Genomic DNA, 19,266 nt, shown 5'->3' with positions numbered 1-19,266 from the left:
TAGACTAACAGATGTTTTGGAGCATGAGCTTTCATGGGTGAATACCCACTTCATCAGATGCATGTCATGCTCCAAAACGTCTGTTAGTCTATAAGGTGTCACAGGATTCTTTGATGCTTTTTCTCCTTTTCAGGAATCATAGTCAGTTACCTTCCAACTGCTTATTTCCTTACCTGTAGCTATAATTATAGTGTCTGCTTAGCTGGCAATGGAAGCTGGTTTCTGATGAATGAGTTGTGATCAACTAGCACTCATATTGTTAATATGTTCTCCTAGCATATTGCTTTCGTCAAGTTGAGAATATACCCTTTAGCTCAAGTTGCTCATTACTTAGAGGATCAGCTCCATCTTTTTAATCTGTGTTGGTATACCGCTGAACGCACTGGGGTCTTGGTTAATGACTGGGGTTCCAATACAAGTAAGATTCAATCTCTTCTCTTCTTCCTCAGATATAGGTGCATTTAGAATATCTGGCAGGTGCCACTCTGCCAGTCCTGGAGACTGGCTCTTTGTTTATGCGCAGAGCAAATACAGTCAGGCACAACATGGCAAGCGTTCCCTATATGCCACCCCTGCCAGTGTGCCTCAGCCCTGATCTGGTCATTGACCCAGCCTCTTATTTCTTTGCTGAGGTTGCCCACAAGGGGGGTCACTTGGCTGGTAGTTTTTGTGATTATAAATATTTACTCTTTTTTTATAATGGCCATAATGTGCCAGATGCCTTGCAGACCTTTGAGAAGGCGTGTTTCCTGGAGCTTACAGATCCTTGAACTGCGCTGACATCTGCCAGCTTGTTACATGCAACTTGCCCAACGATTGGAGAGTGGTAGCAGCTTTCAGATGCTCTTTGAAAATGCAGGCTTGGAAGCAATTGGTTCCGTGTCCTGTTCCCAAACCCCTCAGCCATTGGTCCTCAGATCAAGCCGTTTCACTAGGGTCTGTTTGATTGACTGTTGGTTTTTATACTTGCAGTTGGCTGATCTGCCTGTCCTAACCATCCCCAAGGAAACTCTGAAAGCTCACACCCGGCTGGAGCATAGCACAAAACCCGCCTTCATCCACCATCAGGAGACCCTCTGGAAGAGATGTCTCAATGCCTGGTGAGCGAGTGTGTCCATGCTCTGAACAGAAAGCAAGGAGGCAGCTGTCATTTACTAAGATTGCAAGCTTTTGGGGGCAGGAACCATCTCTCTAAGTGTTTGTCTAGTGCTTAGCACAGCGAGTCCCTGATCTTTGACTGGGTCCCCCAGGCACTGCCTTAACACAAATTGTAATAATTAAAAATCTGGGGTTGGTGTGTTGGAGACTGAGAGGTGACTGTTCCTCAGATTTCCCTGATTGTGCTGGCTGCCGTTCAGAATTAAAATTATGTCTGATTTCATTTCCCTATGCTGGCCGTTTACAGCAAAGCCAATGCTGCAATTCTCCTTTCATCTCTTGTTTGCAATCAGTGGAAGAAAAGCCTGTGCTGTCCTAAGGCCAGGTACAGTGCTGCTTGAGATGGGAAGGGGTTCTGAATCCTGGGCTTTTCTGCAATTTCCAAGGGTGGGCGCATGTTGCTTGGAAACTGGGAAATGAGGTTGTTTGTTTGTTTTTTTTTGTCCTGAGGTTAACAGGCAGGTCCGTGCAGCTGGAAAGCAGGTCATAAGCAAGTCAGGTAGCAGGTTTGCCTGGTATAAACTGACAGTTTCCAATAGCTGGGAGGCAAAGGGGTTGCGGGGGGATTGGATATTGGACCAGGTTGGTGGAAGAGAACCAGCAGTCGAAAGGAGGAAGTCAGAGTTGGTGACTTTTGCTGAGGGAGGAGTTGCAGTAAGGTGAAGCAGAGCGAACAAGGTTGGGTTGCAGGGAAATTGCAGGCAGCTCTGAAAACAACTTGAGGCCCTGTTTAGAGTCAGGCTTCTGGATACTGTGTCCAGTTTGTTCGTGCCAGAACGTCTTGTTTACCTACACATGGCTACGGAGAGGGTATCTCAGTAGGGATGGGCTGTTTCTATAAGGTATGTTACAGTAGTAGCTGAGTGCCTCACAGTTTTTAAGGGATTTATCTCATTTTTTTTTTCTCTCTCTTCCTCTCTTCTCCCCCAAGTGAGGCCGGGCAGTGCTGTTATCCCCATTCCACAGATGGGGAACTGAGGCACGGAGAGACTAAGTAATTTGCCCACAGCCACATGGGAAGTATGTGGTGTAGCAGGGAATTGAGCCTGAATCTCCCAAGTCCCATGCTAGCAACCTGCATTGCTGGGGGAAGGGCTACTCCCCACCCCTGCTGTCCAGCTTAAACCTGTAGCCTTGTGATATGTAGGAGACTCATAGAGTTTTCTGTCCACAGGCGCGATGTGGGAATGTGTGGGGTGCTTAACGAGATAGCAAATGCAGAGGAGGCAGGTGAGTCTGACTGTGGCATAAGAGAGCAGCTCTGACTATGTGGTTGTGAAGGAGTTAGGTAGCTGTCTCCTAAATCTTTTCATGCCTTGATCTCTCCATTCGCTTTAGTCCCTGTCTCCTGGGACTCTGCTCTTTCCTTCTCTCTCATCTTCTGGTCCCCTTTCTGTATCCCTCCCCTCCCTGTGGCTCCTCTCTCTGTTACGTGAGTTACTGAGGAAGGGGTTCTAGCGCTGAATGGGTCAGCTGGAGTTTGTGGGGAAAAGAAGTGGGGACAGGGTTGACTTCTTCTGAAACAGCTGAAGCTTGAAGCTGCCTCTCCGTCCTTTCCTCTCTGTCAGTGCCTAGAGTCACTGTAGGACATAGAGGGAGCTGCTGCCACTACAGCAACAAAAGCTTAAAGCAAAACCTATCTGTTCACTTGACAGAGGGGAAATAAAACCCAACTGGTATCATCTACTGCATGGAACCTGAAATAACAACCTGACCCATAACAAGAGACTTGTACAGACACATCCTGTCTGATGCTGTCTCTGGGGGGGGGTGCTATTGGATCGTGCCAGCTCAGTGCTACTCCCAGGGACACTAGGCTAATGATGTCTGTTTACAGTTGTGCTTAAAATCACATTTTCAGAGTTACATGCCGAGCCTATAAACTACAGGTGACATGTTGCTTTCAAATGAACATCCACAGCCCTAGAACACCATAGTGTCTCCCACCCTGAAGGATCCCAAATAAGCTCTATGTAGGAATTGCTCCGCTGGAATAGCTGAATAAATAACCGAGAGATTGCCTTGCTGGTTAGTCCAGTGGTGGGCCTGGTTCTGTATCTTTCCAATTGTGGCCAGGACCAGATGCTTCAGACAGAGGTGTAAGAAATCTTCTATGGGATACCTTGCCCCCCCCTCCCCCCGGGAAAGTTTCTTCCTGACTCCTACTAGGTAGAAATTGGCTTAATCTCTGAAGCAGGAGGGTTTAGATCCCTGTCAAAACACCTGGGCTTTGGTGGTGCTGTTTTCAGTCCTTACTGTTGTAACCTGGCAGTTATTTGTAGAAACATCTAATCCGTCTTTGAATCTTGCCAGCTCTCCACCTCAGAGACATACTGTGGCAGAGAGTTCCACATGCTTTCCCCCCGACACACAGCATCTCCTTTCTGATTCTAAGTGTCAGTTTTAAATTTGCCGTCTTTCACTTTGGTTAAATCATAAATCCCTCTCTGTGCACCTCACTCTCCACAATTCCTTTCTGATTTCAGCGGACTCATAGCACTTCACTGGGGTTTCCCGTGCTGTCCGTTGCCAAAGTTTGGTCTGTACCCCCCTGACTGCTGGGTGCTACCTTTCACCTCAAGGTGTTTGTATTTCTGTGGCACTTTGGGATCCTTTGGGCAAAGCCAGAGCTACAGAAATAGATGGGATTATTTATTAAATCCGATAATGGTCCATGAGATGCAGACAATTCATGTGACAGTCCTTAAATTTCTGGGTTAACTCTATTCTGTGCATCCTTCTTCAATCCTGGCTTGGAAAATCATGATTCCAGAAGGATTGATGAACCTCTTCTCTTTTCCTTCCCATTCTTATATCCCTCTCTTTCTTCCTAGATCTCCAGTGGATGAAAACAGGATCACGCTGGGCTTTGGCTCTGTGCCACTGGGTCTCCTCTCTCCACGGCTCCCTGTTTCCCCATTTGTCAGTGAGTGCTGTGAAGAATGAATCTGTCCCTAACTATTACTGAGGTCTGGACTGCACTAGGAAACTACCTTGGTATAACTATGTTGCTCAGGGGTGTGAAAAATCCACCCCCCTGAGCGATGCAGTTAAACTGACCTAACCCCCGGTGTAGACCCTGTCAACCGAGCTACCTCCTCTTGGGAAGGTGGTGTACCAGTGCAGACAGGAGAACCCTCCCGTTGGTGTAGATAGTGTAGTCACTGAAGCAACTGTTTTGTTGCAGCATTTTAAGTGTAGACAAGTCTTGAGCGTAATGGCAATGCTGGCAGATGTGTTGCACATCTTGTGATGGTAGCTGTTTGTGCACTGCATGAGGGTGGAGGGTCTGTATGTTTCCCTGACCCTGCAGCTCAGTCTCTAACAGGGTGTAATATTGGACCAGCTGGGCAGGAATATAAATGTTGTTTGCCCTCTTGTATTGCAATTAAACTGGGTGGCCTCATGTCCATTTGAGGGCTGGGTCCGTCCCATTACTTCCAGCAGCGTGAGAGGTACAATACAGGCACCAAGGAAGCTGTCTCCTTGCCCAAATTAAAAATGATGCTTTGAACCTGCAGCACTTTTCACCTCAAAGGCTTTACTTAGGTGGGTTGGTATCATTATAGATGGAATGGAGGGGGAAACTGAAGCAGAGAGAGGGCAAGTAGCTGTTGCCTGTGAAGTTTAGTGAGTCAGTGGGAATAAGAACCCAGGTTGCCTGATTCTCAGCCCAGTCCACTAGGCCACAGCTGCCTCGCGGATCCCCTCAACACACACAAAACTCAGAAGTCCCCAGTCTCTGAATTCATTGCAAGGGGCGAATGATCATATCTGATCAAAGACCAGTCAGTGCCGACATCCTGCCGCTCAGAGGGTGTCAAATACCTCAGGCAGAATCAGTCTGGTAACCGGCATTTTGGCCTACAGTGTGTGTCATTACAAAGAGTGTCACGTCCCAGTTCACATGTCCAAATTCAGCACTGACGACAAACGTGGGGCAACCTCAGAGTAATTAAACTAGCAGGATCTGCAAGTTGAGAAGCAGGGTGATGCAGTGAACAGAGTGCTGGACTGGGACTTGGCGAGCAGGGTTCTGTTCCTGGCTCTGACTCACTTGCTTAGCCAAGTCACCGACCCACCCCATGCCTCTGTTTCCCTCACCCCTTTGTCTATTTAGATTGCAAGTTATTTAGGGTATCTGCGTAATGGAACACCAAATTCAGCTGACTACTGTAATGAAATAATTAATAGTAAGTTGCCATTTAAAACTCAAGACAGTTACAAATCTCCTTTGTTTATAGTGGCTTGGATTTCCACAAGGACCTAAGGGAGTTAGGCACTCAACCTTGCTGAAAATCAGTGGATGCCCCTCTGAAAATCCGAGCTATGATATATTGCTCTAATGCTGGCTTGGCTGGGCACTCAGGAGGTGTGACTGCAGCAAATGTAGTGTGCTTAGCTAGTTCAAAACTAGCTTGAGTAACAATAGCAGTGAAGCTGCAGCAGCAGGTGTGAGCCCCATGTCCTACTGTTGTTTGTCTGTGCACTGCTGTCATACCTCCCAATTGCAGTGTAGACACAATCTCTGAATGTTCTTTCTGTCTGGAGAAGGAGAGCAACAGGGTACTGAAAAGCAAGGGTTAAATATGGCAGAATATTCCAGAGGAACGGTTGAGGGTGTGTATGAGGTGGGTGAAATGTGAAAACCACTTAACTGATAACTGTAACTCCAATCAGCTTCTTGTGGCTCTGATACCCACTCCACAGGCAGCTGCTGCCTTCTCTGTGCGATTTGCCAGATCTGCCACTGACGTGTTACTTCTTTTTCCATCTGTCCTTAAGCTGTGCAGTGAAGACATGATTGCGGAGTTCTCCCAGGCGGTGGACTGGTAAGTTCTGCATGCTGAGGCTCTGCAATGTGTGCGTACCTAGCTCTATGAGGAAGGACAGTGCTATAATCGATGGGGAACTGAGGAACAGGGAGACTAAGTCACCTGTCCACACTCATGTGGCAGAGTAAGGAACTGAACCCAGGTTTTCCGAGTCCTAGGGTAGCACCCATCCTTCCTCCCTAATGCATATGTACAGCACTACTGAAATCCAGCTACCTCTGGGGTGGGACTGAGAGGATTGCACATTGCACTGTGTAACAGTGGGGGAGTAGTGAGACCTTGTTTTTGTTTTTTTGCTAGGGACCATAGCGCCCCTTAGACAAACTGAATTCTCAAAGGTTACGCCTCTTGGTAAGGATGAAAGTTTGAGGAGACCTTGCTGGGGTTTGAACCTGTGTTTGAACCCGATGCTTTGTCTTTTCTAATCCATCCCTTACTGTCTTTACTATCGGGCAATCCTGTTTTGGATCTCAGCCTTTCAGACCCTTGTGGCTGTGTAACATAGTGTGATCCCTTCTCTCTTGCTCATTGTTTTTCCAGGGCTGGCTGCTCCATCCGGGCTTTTGCCTGGCACCCTCACACCAGCAAGTTTGCGGTGGCCCTTTTGGATGACTCCATCCGAGTTTACAACACAAACAGGTGAGGAGTGTCAGGTTGCTTGTGCTGCCACTGGCAGAGTAAAGACCTACTGGGGCGGCAAAGCTTGTGTGTTGGCGATGGCTCATGCAGTGAGATACAGACACCTCCACTGCTGCTACAAAGACCTCTGTGTATCCCCGTTCTTGGGGTCTGGGAGCCTGAGCCACAAGCTACTGGAAATGGCACTCTCAGAGGCTGCCTGAGCAGTGCTTTGCTGGCCGAGCTCAGGAAAGGGAGGTGCAGCCTCAGTTGTCTCCAGTCCTTCCCTCCTGCCGTACCTTGCAGGGACAGGAATCTGGAGTGGTGTCTGAGTCTGCCTTTGTCAGATATCTCTTGGCAGGGTCACACCCAGAGCTCACGGGACCATGAGGCAAGGCTCTGAGCCTTCCTGCTGCAGGTGGCCACGTGCACAAAGGCTGCAGCCCCAGAGGCTCCGGGCAGGGTCCAGACAGGCTATTGTCTGTTCCTGAACCCTTGATTCAGGGTTGTAAGCTGACTCTCATGCTCTTGCCAGTGCACACGAAGACTGAGGTTGGTTTCAAGTTTGTTGTGGGCCCCATGGAAGCTGCAAACTGCTGTCCTCAGCGAGAGGGGAGTCCTGTAGCAGCGCAGTTGTTGTCAGACCCTTCTCTAGTTCACCAGGTCAGGTTCCTAGAATTACGCTGTCGGCGTGAGGCCGTTCTGCTGTGAAGCCTGAAAGGACCTCGGTGGCTGCAGCCAGTGTCTTTGTTCTGAGCATGAGGCTAAGGAGATTCCCAAGGAAGTTCCCTTCTTCCCCCTCAGGTGCCTTCAGGCATCCAGGCTCCTTACACAGCCTACAGAGCCCTTATGCTCTGCCCGAACTCGCAGGGAGAGAGGGCGGTGCCCTGGGGTAGTTCCTCAGCACCAGGTGTTCAAGGCAGCTCCAGTGAAGGCAGCACTTCAGCTCTGGGTTTCTTGGCACCAAATGCCACCATTCCAAATGCTTCTCCAGTATGTCCCAAAGACTCTGCATCCCCTCCTCCCCTCTGATTCCCTGACCTAGACAGTTCTTCCATCACACGCATGTCTTCAGCTCTTGGCAGGTTCTTTGTGTTCCCAGAATTTCTCACTCTGTAGCAGAAGTTCTTATCGGACGTTTAGTAAAATCTCTGGATCCTGCAGCTAGCCAGTTTTCTCTCTGTTTTCCCACCTCTGTTGATCCAGGCCATCTAATTGGAAGGAAAACAGCATTCGCTATGCATAGTGAGGAAAGGTGGAATGACACTGCAGCTGGGTGATGTCCGCTGTCAGCAAGGCCTGGCCCTTGAGTGTTAGTGACAGGAGCCAGAGTGTCAGATAAGTGGCTGAGCAGAAAACTCCCCAGCTTGGGGTTCAGACCAGTTCTGTTACTTAGGATGCCCCAAGGGGGTCCTTCTCCCAGCTCCTCATACAAACCTTTCCTGTGAGCACCTGGACAAGGGGCATGTTGGGGTCCAGCACTGACCCCATATTCCCTGGAGAGAGGTATGTTCCCGCAGTCTCTTGAAGCCAGCATAGCTCCTCTGGCATGGAGGCCTTCAGACCAAGGCCCAGAATTGCTAATAGCACACCTATCGCCTTGCCAAACTAAGCAGCAGCTGTCAGTAAGGGCTGATCCATTCGTCTTCAGATTAACACTTACGAAATCCCTATTTCCCTGTTCACGTCACTAGGTGGCTGGGCTAAGCAGTAGGAGAGCAGCGCTCATCTCATGTGCAGCCTGGAATTTGTCCCTCTTCCCATGTGATGGTTCAGCAGGCAGACCAGGTTCAGACTGTCTCCCGCTGGCCTGCGATAGGCTTATTTAGGGGAGGTCTCTCGCTTTTCCCTCTTGGGCATCCATTGAATTTCGTCTCTCCTGCAGGTCTCCCCACTCTCCAAGTGGGTCCCAGCTGGCAAGTAAAGGCATCCTTAAAAGAAGACTCTCCCAGCTCATTCTGAAATGCTGCCGGCTTTCCCCTTCACAGGCTGCATCCCCTGGCTGGACTTTCATGCCAGCAAGTGCCAAATCACACCCATTAACTGCTGGGACTAGGCTGCAGGCAGCACCGGGCACGCCCCCTGAACAATCTAGGTGCGCTGCCATCTTTCTGACCTCTTGAGTCTCTGAACATTGCAGCTCTGCCACCCTGGGTTGTGATCTTGTCAGGTTCCCCCAGGCTTAGCAGTGTCAAGGCCTGGTCATTACTTCAGAGGACTCCTCCAAAGAAAACCCAACATCTTGCTGGAAGTGGGATTGGCAATTCAGTAAACCCACACTGCACTCAGTCAGTTGTGACCTGGTGTGGTGCTAGGGGGCACTGTTTTTTCAGTTTAGGTATAAAACTGAGCTCCTGGGGGATCTGTGAATTGGCCACAGGTAGTTAAACTTTTCCCAAGAATCGGTGTGTTCTGGTCAAATTCAGCTGTGTCCTGCCTGCTTTTAAATCCCCATGGTATTCTGTACCTCCTGCACTGAGCTGGTGTGCAGTGCTATGACACAGCTGCTGCGTTCCTCCCACCCAGAGGGGGCCATATTTCAGTGGCATGTTTACGGGCTTTGGGATCATTTCTTTCTCTTTGGTTATACCCATTACCGCAATACCTGAGTGCCTCATAATCTACAACGTGTTTACTTTCAGAACCCTCCTGTGAGGCAGGGCAGGGCTATTATACCTAGTGACAGAGGCAAAGAGACCAAGTGTCTTGCCCAAGATCCCACAGGAAGCCTGTGTCAGGACAGGGAATCAAACCTGTGTCTCTAGAGTCCAGGCTGGTGCCCTAACCCCTAGGACATCCTTCCTCTCAGTTTAGGACAAAAGATGCTAAAGAAATAGAAGATTGTGTAAGGTCTCATAGAACTATGCTGTATGCACATCCCAGGCAGATTATCTGGAGCTGATGACTGGGCAGAGACAGATATCAAAGGTGCCGGTTACCTTGCTGCTGCTGTGAATGCTGCCTTTGTTTCTCCTGTCACACCCCTCTCTCCTCTCTTGCAGCGCAACGGTCCCCATCCTGAAACACCGTTTGCAGAGGAATGTGGCCTCGATGGCGTGGAAACCACTCTGTGCATCCATCCTCGCCGTGGCATGCCAGAGCTGTGTCTTGCTTTGGCACTTGGATCCTACTTCCCTTTCCACCAGGTAACCAGCCACCTGGAGACATGGTCGTGCCCCTGTGGTCGCTCCCATGTTGCCAGCATCTCTCTGCTGGCAAGGAGGCTGCCTCTAAAGCCTGGGCCAGAATCCCATGTGTCTAGCATAGTTCTAGCATGCCTGTCACCTGGCCGAGCAGAGCAGCATGCTGTCATTAAGAGCCCAGTTCAGTGGTGTTTGGATCAAAGCCACCTACCCTGACACAGACAGATGTGGCTACATGTCCCCTAGAAATTAGCAGTTGCTTCCAGCCTCCCTGGAACATGTCATAGCAGTTTGGACCCTACTAGCAAGGTCTCTCCTCTCTTTCAGGCCTTCGTCTGGCTGCGCCCAGGTACTTGCCTACCCCGGTCACAGTCCCGTCACCAGCTTGGCATGGGCCCCCAGTGGAGAGATGCTGCTCTCGGCCTCGCCTGTTGATACTGCCATGCTTGTGAGTAAGGAGGGCCCTCCTACATTTCTCTCTGCCTGTGTCCTCCTGTCGTACGGGGAGTGTCTACTACTCAGTGCTGGATGGAACAGCAAGACCCGCCGAACTCTCAATCACATGCCCTAGGAGAAGAGTGTGACTGTTTCCAAGGGTTCCCACTAGTAACTGGCACTAATAAATGTGTGTGTAGTTCAGGGGTGACCAAGCTGTGGCTCTGGAGCCGCATGCGGCTCTTCAGAAGTTAATATGTGGCTCCTTGCATAGGGGCTGACTTGGGGGCTGGAGCCACAGGTGCCAACTTTCCACTGCTCAACCCCAGGGCATGCCCCCACTTTGCCCCTTCTCCCCCACTCCCGGTGCATCCTTGCTTCTCCCCACCTCCATCCCAGAGCCTCCTGTACACTGCGAAACAGCACAGGGAAGGAGGGGGAGGTGCTGACTGGCAGGGCTGCCGGTGGGCAGGAGGTGCTGGGGTGGGGGCTGATGATGTATTACTGTGGCTCTTTGGCAATGTACATTGGTAAATTCTGGCTTCTTCTCAGGCTCAGGTTGGCCACCCCTGCCCTAGTTGATCATCCCCAACGTTTGAACCTGCGATGTCTGGATCTAAAAGAATGGATTTCTACTGCCTGGCCTACAAATCCAACTCCGCTAAGTAGGAGGCAGTAGTGGGCTCACATTTCTGCGGCCTGGCCACTAGAGAGGGACAAAGATCTATATAGATACTAATGTCACATGAGCATTATTCCCTAGACCAGTGGTACTCAAGGTAGCCTCATACTGCTGGTGTGCCGTAGAGGACTGGAAGGAACCTCCTGGGTCCTCAAGTCCCATCTCCTGCCATCACAGGCAACGCTTTGCCAGAGATCTGTTGAAAGCCTGCTGGCAACATCGCTGCCTTTTAGTTTCCAGCTGCCAAACTCCATTAAAACAGCTAAAAATACGTTAAATTGGGTCCTGATCTTACTCTTCCATGTAGTTGCCACAAGGAGCCTGTGTGATGGAGAACGGGATGGAAGGGGGTCTCTGCACTCACGCCCGGGAGACAGTCTCCGTATTAAGATGGGGACCGGGCTTTGAGAATCTGAGCTCCCCCGCTCTAGACTGGCCTCGGTTTATAGAGACCCTGAGATGGAGTCCAAGATTGCACAGATGGTGATAGCGTTGCTGCAGGCCTGGGTTCGATTCCACCCAGCTCAGTTTTGCAGCAGTTAGCCACCTCTATTCAGAAACCTCGCACTGCAGCAGCTGGGAGCTGCAGGTCAAGAATGAGCTCAGTCAGCAAGTTTTCTAGGGCCCAGATCAGGAATGAGGGGCAGTGGCAGTGCTGCTGCGAGGCATGGGGGGCAGGGAACCTGATGAGAATAGCAGGACGATGGGTCAGGATTAAGGGCCATTGGCAGCATTTTGTGTGGGAGGTGCTTAGGACTTGAATAGCAAAGGGGCTATGTGTCAGGATTGAGGTGCGTTGGGCAAAGAGCGTTTGCCTGGCTCAAGCTAACCCTATCTGTGAGTAATATCTGGACATACTGATAGAATTTTAGGGCCAAAACCTCCTGGCCTGGGGGCAGCCTGTCTGCTGCTGTGAAGAAGCCCTAGGTTCAATTTCTAGATTCTGCGGCTTGCTTCCTGGGCCAGCAGGACCTGGGTGGTTTGGAGGCAGCGTGCTTGAGCTTAGGGATGAGACGAACTGTGTGCCTATGATCTTGTGCCACCAAAGTTCATTCCTGATGCTCAAATCCACTGTGTGCGATTCACAACTTCCAGAGAGGTTGTAGAGAGCTGCAGTCTCTGACATGACCAGAGGGACTAAAATACTGCTCTGACCAGGGAGAAAACCAGTCCCTCCCTGATGTGCTGCAAGGCTGAGGTCTCTACTGACATTGTGACGGCTTAATATTGAAAAGCGTGGCTGATGTCTGTCATGCTCTTCCTGGCATAGCAAGAGCCTGCCTGGAAGATAGCGAGCAGAGGTGCACAGATCCTTTCTAATTCCCGGCTGTTTTTGGGTTGGAGGGAGACAGACTTATTTTTCCAGTATGTTACCCTCATCCCCCCTCCCTCCACTTCTCTCCTTCTCCAGGTGTGGGATGTGTCCACGGAAAACTGTGTCCCGCTGCAGTGGTTTGGAGGGGGTGGAGTCACTTACCTTGCTTGGTCACCTGATGGCAGCAAGGTGCTAGCAGCCACACCCTCAGCAGTGTTCAGGTGAGGATGAGGAGTGCTAGGACCCGTGAGGGCATGATCTAGTGGTTAGAGCATAGGACTGGGAGTCAGGACTCATGGGTTCTGTTCCCACCTTTGGACTGGGGCAAGGCACCTTCTGTGTCTGCACCTTGATCTGTAAAATGGAGAGGATGTTATGGACCCATCTTAGGGGTGGTTGTCAGTCTTCATCTGTAAAGTGCGTTGAGACATGGGGGTGAAAGACAACAGAAGTTCTTCACTCTTCTGCTGCAGGCAGGTGGCATCTGGGTGACGGCATCTCCAAGCCCTCCATCACTGCAGGTTTTTTGGCTTCAGAGTCCCATGGCTTTGCTGTATCTGTCTGTCCCTCCCCAACTAGTAACATCTTCCCCTCGCCTAGCTCCTGCCATCTAAGCGGCTCCAAAATGCTCTAACTTTAGCAAAGCCTCACACTCCTCAAGGAAGCAGCTGTTCTGTGGCTTAGTTAGTCAAAGGCAGAATCCAGGAGTTAGCACACCCCAAACGCTGGTGGAGACCATGTTGTCTGCCTGCTGATGGCAGAAGTTTGGTCCCTCTCAGAGAAGCAGAACTGGATTAAGCTTTTCTGTCAATGATCTTGGGTCTAAGTCAAGAATTGAAATGAAGATGCTGGAAATACAGTGAGTCTGCGCTTTCATTCACCCCGACCTTTGGTCTCTTCCAGGGTTTGGGAAGCTCAAATGTGGACGTGTGAGAGGTGGCCCACCATCAAGGGGCGCTGCCAGGTATGTGGGGTGGAGGGTTGTTCCTGATTCTGCGCTAATGAAGGGGAAAGCACTGAGTGGATTGCTCTTGTGAAGGTTAAAGGGCAAACAGCTGAACTGTGAGGTCCTTCCCCCCCTCACTGCCCTGCTACGTACCAGGTACACAGGAGCAGATGCAGTGAGTTGCCTTGCCTTGACCATCACCCTCTTGTGGGGTGAGACTAGCTCTCTGTTTTGTTCTCCAGATGGGCTGAGCCCTTCCTGAAGCAAAACTGGGAATTTGATCCAAATTAGGGTAATGTTTTTTTTTGTGCAGACTCTCATCCTCTAGGGTAAGAACAAATAAGACCCATCAACCTCCAGCCCCCTGCCGTCACAGGCAGCCCCTTGCCAGAGGTCTGTGGAGAGCCTGCTGAGGCATGGCTGCCTCTCCTTGTTTCCAGCTCTGAAGGTCCATTAAGTCAACTAAAAATGCATTCACTGCAGGGCAGCCCAGAGGATTCAGGGGCCCTGGGGCAAAGCTGGGGAGCTGCAGCGCTTGTACTCACCCCGCAGCGATCTGGGTCTTCGGCAGCATTTCAGTGGCGGGGGGCCCTTCAGTCGCTCCATGTCTTTGGCAGCACTGAAGGGCCCCCTGCCACTGAAATGCCGCCGAAGACCTGGACTGCCACCGGCCCAGGGCTCACGGGGCTCCTGTGGGGCCTGGGGCAAATTGCCCCACTTGCCCCCTCTCCTCTGAGCGGCCCTGATTCACAGAAAAAACCTTGAGCTGGATCACAGCAGCATAAGACCAGTACTTCATCCCCAGCACCCTAGACTTTACCTCTATCACATGATGGAGTCGTCCCTTGTTCCTGTGTTGGGGTGGAGAAACTTTTCCTTATGTGAGGGTCAAACGAAGGCCTCAATCTGTGCCAATTCTGATCCAGAGCACCCTGAGATATCCGCCCCAGGGTCCTGGCTGAATTCCTCTCTCCCTGCCTAAACTCCCCCTGCAGTGCTAGGTGGCTGCTGGATTCTCCTTCCTTCCCTATCCTAAACTGTTGGGTTACAGCAGAGCTGTTCAGCAGCTGCTGAGTTAAATACAGAGGTGGCTGTGTTACAGTGGTGGGCAAATGATGGCATATGGGCTGAGCACTTAAAAGCTGAGTTAGCCACATGACTTCCATGACTGTTAATGGAAGCTGGGTGGCTAGCTCCCTAGTTAGCTCTGAGGATAAAAGGTGCCCTGTTGTTGTTGCAAGTCATTCTCGTGGTCTGGTTTTAAACGCGTGCTTTTCCTTCCCACAGACAGGGTGCTGGAGCCCGGACGGCAGCCGATTGCTCTTTACGGTCCTGGGGGAGTCGGTCATTTACTCCTTGTCCTTCTCTGAGTACAGTGGTGAGTGTGTGACGCTTTCCAAGAGGAGAGAGCTGATTCCACCAAATTGTTGTCTGATTCCTATAGCCACACTGGGCTCCCGGACACTTTCTAACCAGAGCTTTGCCTTCCTCCTGGGTGCTCTTGTTAATTTCCTGCTGGTCTGGTGAGCACATCCTGGGTGCTAACTGTGAAACACACCAACCAAAATACAGCAACCAAAGCCAGTGTTTGGGCTCATCTTTCATTGTGTTTCCTCTCCGCCTCCTTAATGCAGCCCATTGTGCCATAACATCCTGTAGTGCTACGTGTCCGAAGCACACTCCAGTGGGGGGACAGAACTCTTTGTGAATTTCACAATGCTTGTAGCTCTGAATTATCGGTCATTAGCCCGGTGGGGGCAGATTTTCAGAGGTACAAAGGGGAGTTAAGTGTCCAACTGCTATGGACTTTCAAAGGGAACTGGGTATCTAATTCCTCTCTGAAACTGTGAAAATCTTCCCTTTGTAGTCTAAACCACAATGCAGCTGCTTCTGGGGTGGAGCAAGGATTCTTTTCAACAGTGCACAGCAACATATGCAGTGGCTTAGGGCAGGAAACAGAGAAGAATTCTGCATCCAAGCCAAAGTGCAGGGGCAATTTAGGGAGGCAGAACAGAACGACCCGTCATGGGATTTGGTCAGGACATCGGGGCTGACATAGCAGCAACAAGCTGATTCCGCTGATCCACGTTGTTCCACACGGCTTGGCAACTTTAGCTACTAGCTGAGTGGCAGAATTCACCTGTCTTGGTCTCTTCCATTCCAGGAGAGATGCAAGGGCAAGTAGGAGGATCAAAAACAGCTTCTATTGTGGCAGACCTGTCAGAGACCACCTTTGAAACGCTGTATGGGGAGGAGAGGTGAGCGAAGCGCAGCTGGCCCTGCTACAGGGCTGCGGTGAGCACAGCAAGTGCAGGGGGACGGTGCCACAAATTCAAACCCTGAATGGAAGATGCAGGTGCCGAAGCCTTAAAATAGCCCCTCTTACTCGTGATACTTAGAGCTGTGGGGGGGGGTGTATGGGGCATCACTCAGTGCTTGCACGACATGTTCCTCTCCCAATCTCTTTTGTGGGTGATTTCAATAGAGCTCAATATCATTGGACAGAACCTGGTGTAAAACAGGCAGGCCCTTTTCTCTCTCTTCCCAGGTTCTTCTCTCTTCACCCATGATCTCAGTCACGGCCCACTGCAATTCTGGGTAATCCCTGAGGTGGGACATGGTTGCATGTAGCAGACAAACTAAACTGAGCTCAGGTGACGTGTGTCGCTTGTGACTTCATCTGAAGGGGTCCCAAGCCAAGGCTAAGGGTGGAAGACTGGTGTGTATCCCAGTTATGCTACTCTGTCCCCATAGGACAGAAATTCTGTGATGCAAAAGGCAGCTTGGAACAGAGCTCGCTTGGTAAGGAAACAGTGTGTGTAGGGCGTGGGCTTCTTTCAAGCCCATCTAGCGAGCGAGGCGGCACGCAGGGTTCCTGGTAGCTGAGCTTAGCTCACATTGAAGCTGCTCTCTCATGCCCGGTGTGTCGGTTTCAGGATCGGAGGGGAAGTGCACTCCATAGTCTGGGACCCCAGCGGCGAGAGGCTTGCGGCTCTCATCAGAGGTAAAACCTTAAGCCCTTCAACCCCCTCACCCCCAAGTGGGATTTTCCTAAGCAACCTTGGCTTGTGTAACTTGGTTCCCCCACCCCATGTGAGGTTAACAAGGGAGTGGGAGCTGCATCATGCAGAAGGAGGAGGGAGGTGCAGCTAGCTCCAGCTGAGAGAAGAGGGAGGTCTCTTCTCCCTCCAGAACTGATTCTTGCCTGAATAGCCTCTTCCCCATCTGCGTTAAATGGCTGTTCCTGCCCCCCAAGTCCCCTACTCGCAGGCCAGGAATAGGGTGGGCTTCACCCTGCCACTGTGTCTCAGCCTTCATCTCCTTCAGATGAGCCTGTAAACTCTCTGGAGCAGGGACCTGTGTGTTCATACAACGCTCAGATGGGGCCCTGGTTCTGATCTGCTATAACAATAACCAGATGGGTAACTGGGGAATGTTCTGTTGGTGCCATTACACCTACAGCCTAGAGGCCATTCCCAACCCACTGAACCATCCAGTCCCCTGATCTCATGCAGAGAAGTCCTGTGTGCTGCATTGGAAGTTCAGTCGAAGAGGAGTAGCTGCAAAACCAGGGCCAGTCAGGCCGCATGGTAAAATGACAAGCCATGACTGGCGCCCTGTGCTATGCCACCCCCCCAGCTTACTGCAGTAGCCCAGGAGTGAGAGCAGGTGTGTCCTGCATGCATCCAAGCATATAAAATTGCATGCTTCAGAGACTTAAAATAATCTGCATTTTAAAGCAGCAAGCCGGAGGCTGCTGGGATTCTCTTCAAAGGCTGGTTGTAAATGAGCCACCTTTGTTATTCAGAGAGCAGGAATCCCATGGGATATCTCTGTACCAGCCCCCTCAGAGAGCTCCTGCATCTCCAAAGTGGGCTGTCAGGAATGTGGACAAACTGTGGTGTTATTCCTGCCCAGGGCAAAAGGCTGGCCTGGCAGGGGAGTTTCCCCGCACCTTGGCCTGAGGGCACTTTTCATCTCTTCAAATGCCCCTTTATACGACTTGAGCAGTGTCAAGTGGCCTTAGCCTTGAGAATGAGCATCAGCCACCTTCTGTCTTAAAAACGCTTCTTTCCTCTGTTGCCCTGTGAAAGACCCCACAAATGACAGGGAAATTGTCTGTCCAAGGGAAGCTGCCTCCCCCAGCTTGCTGTGTAAAGCCACTGATAAACTAGGAAGAACACACACATTTCCCCCCCCAACCCCCCAATTGTTCAGTTGTAGGCATCTTAGGGTGGGATTTTCAAAGGTGGAATGAGAGAATGGTGCAGTGGTTCGAGCCCCAGCCTGGGACTGAGGGAACCCAGGTTCAATTCCCTGCTCTGAGGACTCCCTTGGGGAACCTAGCGTGTCGTGATTCCCACTCTGTCCAGTGGGGATAATGTCGCATGGCAGGGAGCAGGAATAAATAGATAAAGACTGTATCTGGACACCCCCACAATGGTAATGAGGGCCAGATAAGTACCATAGATTCCCCACCCCCCCATCATAGCATTTGAGCACCCCCACAATTTTTACTCTATTTACCCTCACAACACCCCTGTGAAGAAGGGCATGCCCATTATTCCCATTTTATGGGCAAGGAACTGAGGCACAGAGACCAAGTGACTTGGCCGAAGTAACCCAGGAAGCTTGTGGCAGAGCAGGGCTTGAACCCGGATCTCCCAAGTCCTAGGCTAGAACCACTCTTGGCTTTCTCGTATTCTGCACTAGGTGCTGAATCAAAGACCCACTGGCTTTTGATCACTAAGTGCGGCTGAAAACCTGCCCTGCGCATTGCTTGTCCCAGTCACTGGTCAATAACATTCTGATGAAAGTGAGGCGTTCTGGCTCTGATCCAAGGCAGGGAAAGGGGATCTGGTTAGCGTCCGAGCCACAGGGATAATGGTACAGGTGAAGTGAAGCTCATTAATGAAGAATCACCCTAGATTCCTGCTGGGACCTGCTGACAAATAGCCATTTCCTGGGCACCACTTGTGTCTGAAAACTAGCCAACATCTTGTTCACTTGCTTTTTTCCTCTTTGCAGGGAATCCCGAAACCCCTGAAAGCAGGACGATCATTGCTGTGTTTCGTACCCGCAATAGCCCCGTGTTCGAACTCCTGCCATGGTGCGTACTGGTGGCTTAAGGAGTAACCCTCAGTGCCATAGGATTAAAGGCAGAAGAGGGACCATTCTGATCAGTTAGTCTGACCTCCTGCAGAACACAAACCAGAGAATTTTACCCAGTAACTCCTATGTCAAGCCCAGAGTGAGGTCATGTCCTTTAGAAAGATGCATCCAAGCTTGGTGTCATATTGGAGAGGGTGCTGGGTTCTTGGTGCTATTTCCTCTGAATCGGCACTGAGCTACCACCCAGAGGTGGTGCTAGTGTGGACTGTGTCCCCAGGGGGTGCTGTCTTTCAAGTGAGTCATAAAACAGGGATCCTGACTGGCTTAAAGATCCATGCTGCTGGGGTGAGATCAGGGAGTGGCCTCTGGTGTCCTGGTTGAAGTTGAGCTTGTGCCTTGTGGTGCTGAGCACCCTCCGTTGGCACTAATCACTCAGGACACGTTGCAGGATCAAGCCCTAAATTTCCCCTCATTGAATGTTGCATTCTGTGGTTCCTGCCCTAAACTCTCAAGGAAATGTTAATGTGCTGTGTTGTGCCCCAGAAGTGACTGCATCTCAGATGGAGCAATCCCTGCCATCCTGGTCCTTTTTCCTGCGGGCGGGGTGGCCCAAATGTTACTTCTCCCTCTCTGTTTGCTCCCCACCCCAGAGGTGGCTGCACCTTGCTGGTGTGGTATGAATAGTTTGTGAAGCGCTCTGATGGCAGTGTACCAGTGCCTCCTGCAGTGTGAAGGGGTGGGGAAGGGATCTCAGGTCCTGTTGCTCGCAGCCCATCACGGAAGGAGTGAGTGAGATCAATTGGTCATGAAGTCACTGTGTCTCCTCTCTCTTCCCTAGTGGCTTCTTGCAGGGGGAGCCAGGGGCTGAGCCGCAGTTGATCGCTTTCCATCCCTGCTTTAAGAAAGGGGCCCTCTTGACTGTGGTGAGTGCAGCCTTGTTTTTTCAGACCTCCTCGAGGGGGTCCCAGCTGAGCCACTCTGAAGCTGGAGGCTTTCTGAACACAGTCCTCCTCCCCCCACCC

The 19,266-nt window shown here is 51.0% G+C and overlaps 2 protein-coding genes across 3 annotated transcripts in view; one reads left to right on the top strand and one right to left on the bottom strand.

Annotated features, from left to right (window-relative positions):
* Positions 1-19,266, bottom strand: part of PRR13 (proline rich 13) — a 328,718-nt gene that overhangs the window by 179,656 nt on the left and 129,796 nt on the right. The gene's annotated exons all lie outside the window — the stretch shown is intronic.
* AAAS (aladin WD repeat nucleoporin) overlaps positions 1-19,266 on the top strand; it is a 23,641-nt gene that overhangs the window by 1,904 nt on the left and 2,471 nt on the right. Inside the window, exons 3-17 of one of the 2 annotated variants that reach the window (XM_075061182.1) lie at positions 973-1,100; positions 2,333-2,388; positions 3,993-4,084; positions 5,944-5,990; positions 6,534-6,632; positions 8,497-8,706; positions 9,614-9,757; positions 10,082-10,202; positions 12,283-12,407; positions 13,090-13,150; positions 14,420-14,510; positions 15,297-15,390; positions 16,069-16,136; positions 18,161-18,242; positions 19,083-19,167. In XM_075061182.1, coding sequence (XP_074917283.1) covers positions 973-1,100; positions 2,333-2,388; positions 3,993-4,084; positions 5,944-5,990; positions 6,534-6,632; positions 8,497-8,706; positions 9,614-9,757; positions 10,082-10,202; positions 12,283-12,407; positions 13,090-13,150; positions 14,420-14,510; positions 15,297-15,390; positions 16,069-16,136; positions 18,161-18,242; positions 19,083-19,167 — 1,503 coding nt within the window. The remainder of the gene's footprint in view (positions 1-972; positions 1,101-2,332; positions 2,389-3,992; positions 4,085-5,943; positions 5,991-6,533; positions 6,633-8,496; positions 8,707-9,613; positions 9,758-10,081; positions 10,203-12,282; positions 12,408-13,089; positions 13,151-14,419; positions 14,511-15,296; positions 15,391-16,068; positions 16,137-18,160; positions 18,243-19,082; positions 19,168-19,266) is intronic. The other variant, XM_032786762.1, reaches the window with a different exon arrangement.

Source organism: Chelonoidis abingdonii, chromosome 26 (assembly GCF_003597395.2).
Source record: "Chelonoidis abingdonii isolate Lonesome George chromosome 26, CheloAbing_2.0, whole genome shotgun sequence".
Taxonomy (NCBI): domain Eukaryota; kingdom Metazoa; phylum Chordata; order Testudines; family Testudinidae; genus Chelonoidis; species Chelonoidis abingdonii.
The sequence above is the reverse complement of the archived record's forward strand: the minus strand, read 5'-3'. Positions and strand labels throughout refer to the sequence as shown.